The sequence below is a fragment of the Dipodomys ordii genome, unplaced genomic scaffold (genome assembly GCF_000151885.1).
Source record: "Dipodomys ordii isolate 6190 unplaced genomic scaffold, Dord_2.0 Scaffold20, whole genome shotgun sequence".
NCBI lineage: Eukaryota > Metazoa > Chordata > Mammalia > Rodentia > Heteromyidae > Dipodomys > Dipodomys ordii.
Window position 1 is genome coordinate 8,554,797 of NW_012267236.1, and position 13,510 is coordinate 8,568,306.

Sequence of the window (13,510 nt, forward strand, 5' to 3'; positions counted from 1 at the left end):
GTGTGTGTGTGTGTGTATGTGTGTGTGTGTGTATGTGTGTGTGTGTGTGTGTGTAGATAAGAGTCATGTGAGAAGGGCTGAAGAGCGTATGTTGGCCTCCCAGCAACCACCTCATCCCATTGAGAAGATTACAATCTCATTTGCAGAAAATGCGTAAGGCAGTGAGCTTTTTGGCTGGCCTGGCACCTGGCTGAGCACAGATGCAGGGATTCTTGTGAGGTCTGACTAGAGTCTCTCACCTTCTAGCTTGAAGGGAAGAACTGTGAGTAGGAAAAGTATTTGTGGTGCCATTGTCTTCGTGGTCCCTTGCTTTTGCAGTGCAAACATCAGCTTCAATTGTTTTCTTTGCAGGTATCTTGTTCAGCCAGGGATCCATTTGTGAAAAGGGTTAATGGAGTTAAAATTTGGTTATGCAATCTATAAAAGCCACTTAACTGGGCTCATGTGACCTGGAACACATCACAACAGATAAGGCTTATCAGTATTAATTGGAGGAAAATCATGCATATCTGGGGATGGTGAGGTAAAAGAATGATCAAATCAGGTCGGGGGCAGTGGCTCACAATGTAATCCTAGCAACAGGAGAGGCTGAGATCTAGAGGATTGTGCCTCTAGGAAGCCTTGGCTGAAACCTCATGGGACCTCATCTCTGCCAATAAAAACCTGAGCAGATGGGCATATGTTTACCATCCCAGTTATGCCAGAAACATATTTAGGAAGATCACAGTCCAGGTTGGCCTGGGCAAAAAGTATCAATGACCCTATTTGAAGAAAAAAATTAACAAAAGCAAAAAGGGCTAGAGATATGGTTTAAGTGATATGCCTAGAAAGCATAAGGCTCAGAGCTCAAACAAATACTAGTACTAAAAACATTAAATAAATTTTTTTATAAAAAGGATAGCAAAATCACACAGAGGAGAACTTGTTTGGTGGATTCTAATAGATCAGCTCAGATTCCTCTGCACTCTGTCTGCTCCTGGAACATTTAAACTATAAACTATACTTATTTAAGGGTTTCTGGTTGCAGTCTGGTGGTTTCCTATGTGTCAAAGAGCTGCTCTGTGTTCATCTGTCTTGATGAAAAATTATTTATAAAATTTGAAAAAATTATATTATGTATATATAATTACATAATAGACCTTCATCATGTGGGGAATCTTACAACCCATATTCCTGGCTGTTGGTTCACTAAGGTTGCTGTAATAAAGTACTATGCACTATGTGGCTTGCACAACAGGAATGGATGATGTCATAGCTTGGGAGGCTCTAGGTCCAAGCTCAAGGCAAAGGCAGGGTTGGTTCCTTCAGGACTGCCAGGGAAGGGTCTGTTCCAGGACTGTCGGCAGCATCTGGGGTTTTGCTGGCATTGTAAGCTGCTCTTTGGCTTGAGGAAGCATCGTCCTAATGTCTGCTCTGCCTTCACATGGCGTTCTCCCTGAATCCGTGCCGCTGTGTCCTAATTTCCCCCTTTTATAAGGACAGCAATTAGATTTGGTCCACTCCTCTCCATGTCACTTCACCTTAACCTAGTGCATTCCCCCTACAACTGAACTTCCAAATAAAGTCACATTGAGGTACTGTAGGTTAGGGTTTCCACATAGGAATTTTAGAAGGGACATAACTGTAGTGCTAGCCTGCACACTCAGGATCTGAGAGTGAGGCTGAGAACTGTGTGTGTGTGAGCATGTGTATGAGCACGTGCATGTGCACATAGGTGTCTATGTATGTGTATACTGTATAGCATGCTTATACAACAGTGCGATGAACACTTTCTTTCCTTGAAATACTCTAAAAAATTGTGGTGCTGAGTACTGGTGGCTCATGCCTATAAATTTAGCTACTCAGGAGGCTGAGATCTGAGTATCACAGTTCAAAGCCAGCCTGTGCCGGAAGTTCCATGAGATTCTTCTTTCCAAGTAAGCAGCAAAAAACCAAGAGTGGAGGTACGGCTCAAGTAATAGAGCACCATCCTTGAGTGAAAAAAGCTAAGAAAGAGGGCAAAACCCTGAGTTCAAATCCCAGTACTGGTACACGCACACATACACACAAATGGAGTAAGAAGTTACTAAGAGATCTCCCCCTAAACAAGTATACAATACAAGTCAAGGATATTGGCTAGGCAATAAGTTTACATCATGGATACAAGTCAAAACAGTGTCCATAACCCCTAATAGATGTATTTCCTAATGTACAGATGCACCTTACAGATACAGTAACACTCATTAATTACGACAAATACATGTAGACCAGGTTTTGAATAGCAAGACTATACAAATAACATTGTTCCCCCTGCCCCACACTAGTGATATTGATTACAAAGAGAAGAAATGGCCTAGCACTGGGGCTCATGCCTGTAATCCTAGCTACTCAGAAGGCTGAGACATGAGGCTTTTGGTTCAAAGCCAATTTGGGGCAAGAAAATCTGTGAGACTCTTATCTCCAATTAACTAGTAACAAACAAACATACAAAAAAATGAAAGTGGAGTTGTGGCTCAAGTGGTAGAGTGCCAGCCTGAGTTTAAGCCCCAGCAAAAAACAAAAACAAAACAACAACAAAAGAAAACAAAAAGAAGAAATACCAAAATGTTTTATGCTTAGTGTAAAAGGTTCAGATACAATGTATTTTGGATAAAAGCATTAGCTTGTCATTTCATGCATACAAGACTTCTGCAAATATTTGCTTAACATTTAAAGTTTAGACACAGCTCTGTATACTCTGAACACAGATATATAGGACACTAACTACACTAGCATTACTTAAAATATTAATAGTTTGACCACAGTTATAAGGTGACTAGTTAAACGACTTACATATAAAAAAGATATTTAAATGAACTATGATGTAGTTATAGCTCAGTTTTCTAAGTAGTCAAAAGCCTTTCTAAGTAGTCACAAGCAAGAAAGTACAAAAATATTTCAAGCCTTATTTTTTGTGAATGTTATTAAGAGCAGGAAAATATTAAGACAGTCTTGTTATAAATATAGAGAATTAGGTTTTTGTTTTGCTGCAGCAGTACATTAATGTGTGTGTGTGTGTGTGTGTGTGTGTGTGTGTGTGTGTGTGTGTATGAGACTCTTAGTTCCAATTAACTACCAAAAAGTCAGAAATGGTGACGTGGCTCAAAGTGGTAACACACTAACCTTGAATACAAAAGCACTGGAGCAGTGCCCAAGCCCTGAGTTCAAGCCTCAGGACCTGCCCAATAAATAAATAAATAAGAAAAAAAGATCTTAAAGATGTTTATATACACATACACATACATGTACAAAAAAGGTTTTACATCATGCAGGCCCAAATTGATGCACACATGAGCTCGAGAAAATGTAAAAATTTAATTTAGTGGCTACAGTTACTTATTTCTAGGAATTCCAGGAAGAGACTGATTTGTATCTAATTCTGTTATTTTAGGACTCATTTTGGTGGCTGAAACAAGAGTTGATCTTTTAACAGGACTATTGCTGCTGCCATCAGAATTTTTAGCCTCCATCAAGTTACTTATCACAGACACAAACTAACAGATATACACAAAATGACACACTAAAACAATTACTCTAATTCAAAGCACACTTTTAGACAATCCATTTTTCTTCTCCCCCTTTCTTCTAGTAGATTTGTCAGCTAGATTTCTCCCTAGGTGGAAAGACAGTGATTTTTTTTTCTTCTTAAGCAAATCACAACAGTGATCTCTAGCATGAACATAGGTTTCTCTGTACCTTCCATCCCTTCCCTAATAATTGCCATCACAAAGTTTTCAAATAAATCCAAATGCTTAGAAAAGCCTCCATGCAAAGGATCCAAATGTCCTTGTCAGACAAACAGCAAAGCCAAAGTTAAGTTCAGCAGATCTCAAAATGGCTCAGAAGAGTCTCCTGACAAGAGAAAGGAAAGGGGAGGCCTAACTGACATCAGTAAATGTCAGTGCTCCTTAAGTCCAGATGTTCATTCTTCTGCCTTATCAGATGATAGCAAAAAGTAGCCAATGCTGATTGAAATAGAAAGACAACAGAAAGTCCTTGGGATAAAAGTAACTCCAGTGGTTGTAGGGAACCTATTCCATCTTCTCTTATCTGGCCAGCGTTGCTGTCAGTGGCTCATGCCTAAAGGGCATATTTTCTTCAGACTGGCTTGGCAAAGCCGAAACAAGTTTTAGACTACAGGTCAAACTCCCGAGCTTTCACAGGTCATGTCTCCACAACTCTCCCTGTACACTAAATAGAGAGACATAGTAAAGGGTAAAAAGAGATTTATCATGTGGCCTGGACAACTGCAGGAAGACAGCATGTCAGACCATTTTCAGCTCTTCCAATAGTGTACTTTTAGCATGAAATTGCTGTGCTGATTATGGTATCCATGGGTCATTAAGTAACAACTAACAACTCTTATTTGCTGAGTATTATTTATAAGGCAGGGTGAAACTTTAATCCTTTCCTGCTTAATGCTCATGACAACCCTACTGAGAAAATATAATTATTATCCCACACTGTCTAAGATGAGAAATCTTAGGCTCTAGTTGATATGTAATTTGTCTACACTAAGGTTATTCTTTATTTTAAGTAGTGAAGTCAAGACTGAAGATCAGGTCTGTCTGACTTCTCCATCAATATGTTCTCATTGGTTCACTCTGGGGAGTGATTACAGATGTTTATTTTTATCCAGTTCTTTATACTACTTTTATTTCCCACATTTTCTTTACAAGCTTGAAGAAAATTTAATGACCATAGAAGTAATAACACAACTAAGCCATTGCAGTGTGTGTGTGTGGAAGGAGATGGATAGAACAGTGTCCAGCAAGGCTTCTCAACCTCAGTGCCCTGTCCCCATCAGACCTGGGCTCACAATCCAGCTCCTCCTCTAATATTTCGGTTGTCTCAAACCCAGAGCACAGGACTCATGGTAGATGAGAGAGGAGAGGTATAATCAAGACCCCTACAGACCTCCTCCTCCTTTTCCCCACCTTCAGGTCAACCCTTTCAGAGACCGCATCTGCAAAGTATTCTCCCACAACGATGTCTTCTCTTTTGAGGATGTGCTGGGTATGGCGTCTGTGTTCAGTGAGCAGGCCTGCCCCAGCCTGAAGATCGAGTACGCCTTCCGCATTTATGGTGCGTGTTGTGGGGAAGGGGGGATTGAGGGGAAAGACTGGAGAGGAGGGAAGGCCATAGACTAGCTACTGTGTCTGGACCCAGGAACATTACTTCACGGATGGATATTAACTGGTATTCCCTTGGGTCTTTTGTGGATGTGTATCAAATACTGTGAAATATCAAAAATGATTGAGAGAGGTGGTTGCCCATAACGTAGGCATGTCATTCTAGCTACTCAGGAGGCTAAGATGGGAGGATCATGATTCGAAGCCAGCCTGGGCAGAAAAGTCCATGAGACTCTTATCTCCAATCAACACTAGAAAACCGGAAGTGGCACTGTGGCTCAAGTGGTCTAGCCTTCAGCACCAAAGCTCAAAGACAGCACCAAGGTCTTGAGTTGAAGCCCCAATGAATAAAATGGAAAATATAGAACTGAAAAACAAAGCCCCTGGAATAAAAATTCACTGGATAGACTTAACAGGAGAATTGAGGTAACAGGAAAGAGGCAGTAAACTTGAAGACAGATCCCCACAATCTAGTCTGAATAACAGCTAGTACCGATACAAAGAGAATTAAAGATCCTAGAGTCTAAGGGGGCAATAGAAAGGTCTAACATATACCCAATGGTAATCTCAGAAGGAAAAGGCAGAGAAGATATTTGGAGAAGAAATATATACGTTGAAGAAACATGTATATTTCATCTTCAAATATGTTTTCAAAGAAATATCTGAGACTGAAGACATATCTGAATGGAGAAAAGATATCTGAAGAATTAATTGATGTAAGATACAAGCTTATAGTGAATTCTTAACAGAGAAAGAACAAATACAGTCACATCCCCAAATTCTGGTGGCAGTCCCCAGCTGTCCAGTAAAGCTGGCTCCTTCCTTCTCTCAGGTATTTCTGGGTATCCCTGAGGAGTTCCTGATGAATAGGAGGTCCTGTCCCCTCACTACTGCTGTTCCCTGTAAGCTTTGTCACCACAGGGGACAGCTGTGCTGGCTTAGGCACCTAACCCACTCTTCTGGATAGGACAGCTCAGGGCGTGTGTCTCAGCCCGAGAGTGTTCAGGATGAGGAAGAAAGAATATTCGTTTCCCACAGTTGTGTAGTTAGTCACCAAATATTTGTGATGTTACAGTGTTCCTGGGATAAAAGTCCAGGCCTGGCTTAGTTGGGTCACTCCTCTTCGAGTTTCCATAAACTGCAATCAAGGTGTGCTGGCTGGGTTGCCTTCTCAGCTAGAGAATGCCTGACTGCAGAAAGCTTTACCTAGAAGCTCCTTCAGGTTGTCAGCAGACTGCTGGCATTGTCCTATGTGACCCTAGGACTTTGGGCATAGAGTCTTGGCTAGCTATCAGAATTAAGGCTGATCTCAACTCCATGACCACATTCCCTGCTCCCGCCGCCCCCATCCAACACGGCCACTTGCTTCTTCAAAGACTGTGAGGGAAGTGTCTGTCCCTTGAGTCACTCTCCTGTCAGAACAGAGTCATGCACAACATAAGGTGACTGTGAAAATGGCATGCACTACATCTGTCCAGTTCTGTTGGTTAGAAGCAAGTTCCTATCCCCTCTCACACAAAAAAGGAGTAGAGGTAATACAAAGGTATCAACATCAAGAAGTGTCACTCAGGGGAGGACAGGGGACTCCCACTGGCAGCAGTATGGAAACCATGGAAAAAGTGAAGCCGGTCTCTCCACACAGCAGGGCCTGGAAAACAGCTAGAAAACAGCTGTCAGGAAGCCAGGCAGCAACTGTCTCTTCTTCATGGCTGCTTACACTCTCACCTCTGCTCCTCTCGGTGAACTCCTCAGATCTGCATTTTATGTCCTTTTGCCCATGGGCACAGATATGACTGCTGAGGTCCTCTGTAGCTTCCACTGACTGGCTAGCCACAAACATCTGTTTCTTCTAATTCTCAGCAGGTGTTGATTAGCTTAGCCAAACCAATGCGCTACTGCTGTGGGTTGGGTGAGCAGCCTTGCTCAATTACATCCAGCCAGAAAAGAAGCAGTCACATGAACAAACATGGTGGCAGGGGCTACGCTCTTGGGGGTAGAGATGCTTTCCAGAGATAGTCAAGTATGGACTGTGCAGATATCTCAAAAGATGGCTGCTATGCTATTTTCCCCTGGTTTCCAGAACCGAACAAACATTAATCCCCGAATCCCTCATGGGGGTAGAAGAACAGCAGGTGTGTCTGGGCTGCCAGGTAGCAGGGCTCTAAAATGGTAAGAATGCCCTAATTCTGATAGATCAGACTGAGTGCCTGGGCTCAAGTCACCATTTCATTCCCCGGGGTCCAGGTGTCTTCCTTCACCCCTCTGGAAGGCCCCTGGAGCACACATGATTTCCTTCCCCTTAAAGTCCAGCTATGCAGATGGATGCCCAGGGACTTACAATCCCAGCTGCATCACATGTGCCCAGGCTATCTGCATTTCCTTTGGGCTTGGAAGGATCTGTGTCCTCACACAGTTCAATTAGAAGAGAAATGCAGGATCCCTGTGCCTAAGTGTCTGGCACATGGAGCTGCTCACTAAGTCCAGGGAGCAGCAGTCCACAATGAAAAAAGAGAAACAATCAAAAGAAGGGAGAGGAGGAAGACAGCAAGGTGTCATAGTAACAATGACGGAGACATGTCTGAGCTAACGGCCCAAACAGTAACTCCATACTCTCAGCTCTGGTGACTCTAGATGTGGTCCTTGACCATGAGTGTCAGACCCTCCAGGATGCTTTTAATGTGGACCTAAAGGTCCCACACACCCCTTCTGAATCAGCAACCCACCTGCACTTTGCAAACTCCTCCAAGGTTCCTCTTAGCCTTCAGACTCTCAAACTTTTTTTCTTTTTTTGTTGGTCGTGGGGTTTGAACTCTGGGTCTGGGCGCTGTCCCTGACAAGGTTCTGCCACTTGAGCCACAGCACCACTTCCAGTTTTCTGGTGGTTAATCGGAGATAAGCGTCTCATGGACTTTCCTGCCCAGGCTGCCTTTGACTTCAATCCTCAGATCTCAGCCTCCCAGGTAACTAGGATTACAGGCGTCCAGCCCTCAAACTTTTTATACACGTCAGATCTGGTAGTTAACCTGGGAGTTAAACAAAACAAATGAAGATCGCGGGTACTGGGGCCCAAGCTCTAGAGACTTGATAAAATAGTACTGGGTAGATCTTGTTTGTTCGGCTTTTTCCAAGCTTGCTTTGTATTTGTTGTGTGCAACAGAGTTTGAGAGCCATTGCTTTAGCCCATGACCTTAAATAAGAATGCATTGTTATGTGTCCCTTGTTTTGTGTTTTAAGTCAGGGATCAGACTGCCTGAGCTAGATCAATGGCTCCTTGATCAATAGAAGTAACCAAAGGTTTGAGTCCTTCAGGCTTCCTACACTGTCAGTGACCTCATGACCACAAATGGCTTGTGTCCACAGACATTTTATCTTCATTCAAGGCAGGAAGAGAAGGGAATAGGTGAAGGAAATTTGTTCCTCCAAAGGCACAAACTAGCTCTCCTTTCCCAAGATTTCTCGGATCTCTACTCAGCAACTCTGGTTTATATTTGACTGGCCAGACAATATCATGTGGCCATCTCCAGCTATAAGGAAGACTCAGAAGCTATGCATTTTAATCTGAACACAGTGTCATGCTGAACAAGAATAGCTGTTGGCCAAGAATCCAGTAAGACTAGCCACACCTCTGTGGAACTCCAGGTTCTGCTGTGAGGGACATTCTGGTCTCCAGCTAAGCCCTACCCTGTCTCTCACCTATCAGAGACCAAATCCAAGCCATCTTCCCACTCCCTCAGCACAGCCCCCACCTCTTCCTGAGTCTCCTCAGCACCCATGGCAGGCCTTACTAAATCTTCCCAACACTAGACTTAGCCAAGGATACTAGGTGGATAACAGTGCTTGGTAAATTACAAGGCTTAAGAATGGCAGAGATTTGATGGCTGAGTCCAATCTGTCCCAGCTCCCTAAACAGGGGAAACAGCCAGGCACTAGTGGCTCATGGCTGTAATCCTAGCTATTCGGTAGGCTGAGAGCTGGGGATCATGGTTTGAAGCCAACCCACGGAAGGACAATCTGTGAGGCACTTCTCTCCAATTAGCCATCAAAAAGGTGGAGCTGTGGCTCAAGTGGTAGAGCACTAGCCTTGAATGGGGGGGAAAAAAGCTAAGAGACAGTGCCCAGGCCCTGAGTTCAAGCCCCAGTATGGGCATGTGCAAACAAAACCTGGAGAAAGAGCAAGAGAATTCATCTCCACTGTGGGTCTGCCGTTCCCAGGCTGGGGTGGCATGGGCTGGGCCAGTGGCCTTTCCCAGGCTGCTCTGCCCCCACCACCCCCAAAAGGAGAGGAAGTATCCAGGACTGCATTTACTCTAGCAAATGAGTCTGCTTCCAGATGGCTTAGGACCAAAGCCATGTCATTTGCTGCAGTCTCTGCCTGTGGGAGCCGGGCCAGCAGGATGTCTGGGGACACTGCGGGGTCTTCTGGAGATACTGCAGAGCTTCTCAGCAGCAGCATGGTATCATTGCGGCTGCCCAGTGCCCCGGGCTCCTCGACCCTTTTTACCTGTTCCAGGCTTCTGGTGTGGTGGCAGAACTGGGCAGGAGAGCGCTCAGAAGCATCCTCGCTCAGGGGCAGGAGATCCACATGGGGAAAGGAGCCATGGGCTGGGCTGTACCTTTCCACACCCACATCCTGCCCTTGGAAAGAGACAGGTCTTGGCAAGGACCTTGTGGCAGCAGCAAACTCTAGGCCTCAGTTTCCCTCAGAGCCCAATACAGTTCTTCTTTCCATTCTGCAAGGGGGATGTTACAGGTCCCTAAGGTTTGTATGTTTAGGACTTAATAAACTTCAAAAGATGAGTCCACACCATGTTTAATAAACATCTACTGTATTGAGCATCGGTATTCCAGATGATGGCCAAGTATTTTCCTATTTAACCTTTCCTATTTAACAATCATTTCCATTTTAAAGATGGAGAAACTGAGGCTCAGATAATGAAGTAGGATTAACTATGGCAGTCAAATGACAGGCAAGACAGCTTGTGAGATGGATGGAAGCTAATATATTTATTTTTGGAAGTGAATGTATTTATTTCTCTAATATGTAGAAGGCCAGAAACAGTTTTCTACAGTGACTCTGAAGCTGCACAGCATTGACGATTCAAGTTCCTCCTACTTACTGCTTTGTCCTCTAGTCCCAAGGTCACCTCATTGTTCCTGCTTTTTTTTACTTTCCCAGAAGTTATCTGCTCTTCTTACCTCTTACTGGTCAGAACTTAGTTACATGACCACATTTAGCAACAGGGCAGTCTGGGAAATGTAGCATGTGTTTTGAACTGCCCCTTTAAAAAGGTAAAAGGCAGTTATGGGTAGTAAAGAGTATAGGCTTCCTATAGAGTTTGACTGCCTGGATTTAGCTCTGTCTCCATCATGTGCTGAAGTGTGATGTTGGATATTCATTGAGAGTCTCTCTGTTCAGGGCTAGGGACCAGAGGCTGGAGGGACCCTTGCTTCCTGCCTCTGACTCTTTTGAAGGCACAGCCAGGTCTTCAGTGGTACCCTCCTCTTCTGAGGCACAGGCTGCAAAGACTACTGTCCCCGCCTCTCTGAGGAGCTGGGGAGGCATGTGCACAGGTCAGTCATGCAGCTGCTGCACGGAGTCAGGAGCAGGGACTGGTGGCCAGGGCTTCTGGCTCCAAATCCAGGCTGCCTTCCACTTCCCCATGTGGCCAGGCTCCTGGCTATCTAAAGATACCATGACTTCTGAGTTTTGAGATGGAGATTTCCATAACACAATGGTTGACATGGTTCTCTGGGGTCAGCTTAGCTGGGTTTGGATCCCTGCCCTTTCCACCCCTGGGCAGTGTGGAAATAACACTTCTGAGCCTCAGATTCCTCCCAAAAAGGCTAGGGTTGATTGTGAAGACTCACTGACGTAAACAAGGTAAAGTGGTGAGGACAGGGAGCTGTCCTTAGGCCATGTATATGATTGTTATTTTTGCCGCATTAGCCCCGTATTTGTCTGTAGCCTGCCGTGCTGCAGGTCCTGTTCAGACTCGCAAAGGCTGGTGGAGATTTGCACTGTGGACCCCAAACTCGTCAGACCCTAACTCCTTCACTCTAAGTCCTGTCTCCTCTTTGCAGATTTCAATGAGAATGGCTTCATTGATGAGGAGGACCTGCAGAAGATCGTGCTCCGACTGCTGGACAATGATGATGTGTCTGAGGACCTCATGATGGACCTCATACACCACGTGTGAACATGGGGCTCAAGAGGGGACCCGGGGGTCATCACCCAAGGCCCCTGGACGTCAGGTCACCTTGGGCCAGGACTGGAGCAGATGACATATTTGTCTTTGGGCTCCATGGTTCCCAGCAGTTACCATGGGGATGGGCCCCAAAAGAGGGTACAGAATTGGAAGCAAATAACCCTCAACCCTCCTGTTCTTCTAGGAACCTTCCAGGGTCTCCAGAGCAGTGTACCCAATCCATCCATCTGGGGCCTCCCATCCACAGTGGGGCGCTGCAGAATAAGGTCCTTAGCCGCTTAGGGATGCCTCACAATGTTGCTACCCACACACATCCCATGTTACCCTGATGTCCTAGAGTGATCAGGCATGGAAACAGCCCTGAAACCAATGATGAGGCTCAACCACATATGTTCTAGAGCCTGAAAACCTCCAGAGGTTTCTGGGTAGGAAGAAATGGGAACGAGAGAGAGAGAGACAGAGAGACAGAGAGAGATTGGAATGCCATTGGAACAGGAAGCTCAGTGCTGCCTCCTGCCTGCCCTTTGTCCCTTGCAGTACAAAATGCCTGTCTGGGACTGTGTAATGGGACAGGCAGAGGGACCACCTTCACTGCTACATTGGTGCTAGAGCCCCTAAGGACAATCCTTCCAGGCATACGGATCAGCTCACCAGGCCCCTGACCTTAGCATACATTCTCATCTCTCTGATGTCTGTGCGGGGCGGGGAGTCCACAGGTGCCCCCAAGAGACAAGTGTTTGGCATCTGGCAGAGATCCTGGCATCTGGCAGCCCCTCTGTAGAAGAGTACCCCATTCTCATCATCTGACACCAGTCTCCTATCCCCCGGTCAGGTCCTGAGGGAGTCAGATCTGGACAACGACAACATGCTCTCCTTCTCAGAGTTTGAACACGCAATGGCCAAGTCTCCAGATTTCATGACGTAAGGAGTTCTGGAGGGGTAGGGAGGAAAAGGGGTGCCCCAGTTTCCCTCCCCTTGGCCAACAGAGCATCTGTGTCTTCCCAAGAAAGTTGCGAGTTTCTAGCACAGCGCACTTTGCCAGTTCTTCTAGAATCAGCAAAACTGGAGTTGCTGAGAAATTAGGTAACCCTGGGAAATGAAAAGACAGAGAGGCAAACAGGATTCCCAGGCTTTTGGATAATACAACCTCAAGAGCGTGGCCTTCAGTGGCCCAGACACTGGGAGCTGGGGGTCTGCATGGAAGGTGCAGGTGCAGGAGCTCAGAGAAGATGCAAAATGTAACAAGAAAAGCAAACCATCCGACCTTAATGGAGAAGGGGCCTTGATGGGCCTCCCTGGTCCAGTCACCCTGAGATGACAGATCCCTTCTGTATTTCCCCAGCCCTGTATACCAGTCTTCTCTGGATCCTTCCAGCAATAGGAAATGCATTCCCTCTAGAGGTGGCCCTTGTGGTGATTACATGGCCCTTGTGCTGAGCTGGCACCTGTGGACATGTGTCTTCTCTGTCCGTCGCGTTCTGCCCCATGGTCTCACAGGCTAGGCGAGGAAACATGCCAACCCATAGAAGAGTCTTTCTCTGCGTCTCTGGCCCCCTCAGGCCAACGTCTCTGCTTCTCTCCTCACTCCTTCCCCACTTAGCTTCACACTGCCAACTAGGGATCCCTGCTTGGTCAGACAGGAAGCCATCGTAGCCTCCCTCCAAGTTATTCTCAATTTGATTCTGAATATCCCTCAGTGACTCTAAGTAATGTTCTAGCTCTGACAGATGCACACTCTTTCTAGCTACTTGGAGATGAGGGCTCCCATCCTAACATCACTGCCAGGGGGCTGTGGCTTGATGGTCTCCAGAGGACCCACACTTGGGACCACCCCAATCAAAGGTAATTCTTTCTTTCAGCTCCTTTCGGATTCACTTCTGGGGATGCTGATACGAAGAGGGATGCCACTGGAACAGCGCCACCACCAGGCACCCAAAGCATCTGACTTGGAGCACGACTTTTCCCTGTCCCTTCTCCTTTAAAATACCGTTTACTAAAAGAAAGCACAGGAAAAGCATTTTCCCTGTCAGTCCGCTGCTGCTGCTGCTTTTCTCTTTTAAAGTAAGGACTGTGTTAATAGCTGCTTATTCCAAGGCTTAAGTTTGCCAACAACTCCAAGCTAGCTGGGACAGCAATCTTTGAGGACAGAGTTCA

The 13,510-nt window shown here is 45.6% G+C and overlaps 1 protein-coding gene across 1 annotated transcript in view; it reads left to right on the forward strand.

Moving 5' to 3' along the window:
• The window catches only part of Cib4 (calcium and integrin binding family member 4), a 42,690-nt gene extending 29,443 nt beyond the window's left edge, over window positions 1-13,247 (forward strand). Inside the window, exons 4-7 of the mRNA XM_013013618.1 lie at window positions 4,962-5,103; window positions 11,232-11,341; window positions 12,189-12,277; window positions 13,216-13,247. Coding sequence (XP_012869072.1) covers window positions 4,962-5,103; window positions 11,232-11,341; window positions 12,189-12,277; window positions 13,216-13,246 — 372 coding nt within the window. The 3' untranslated portion in view covers window position 13,247. The remainder of the gene's footprint in view (window positions 1-4,961; window positions 5,104-11,231; window positions 11,342-12,188; window positions 12,278-13,215) is intronic.
• The last annotated feature ends 263 nt before the right edge of the window (window positions 13,248-13,510 follow it).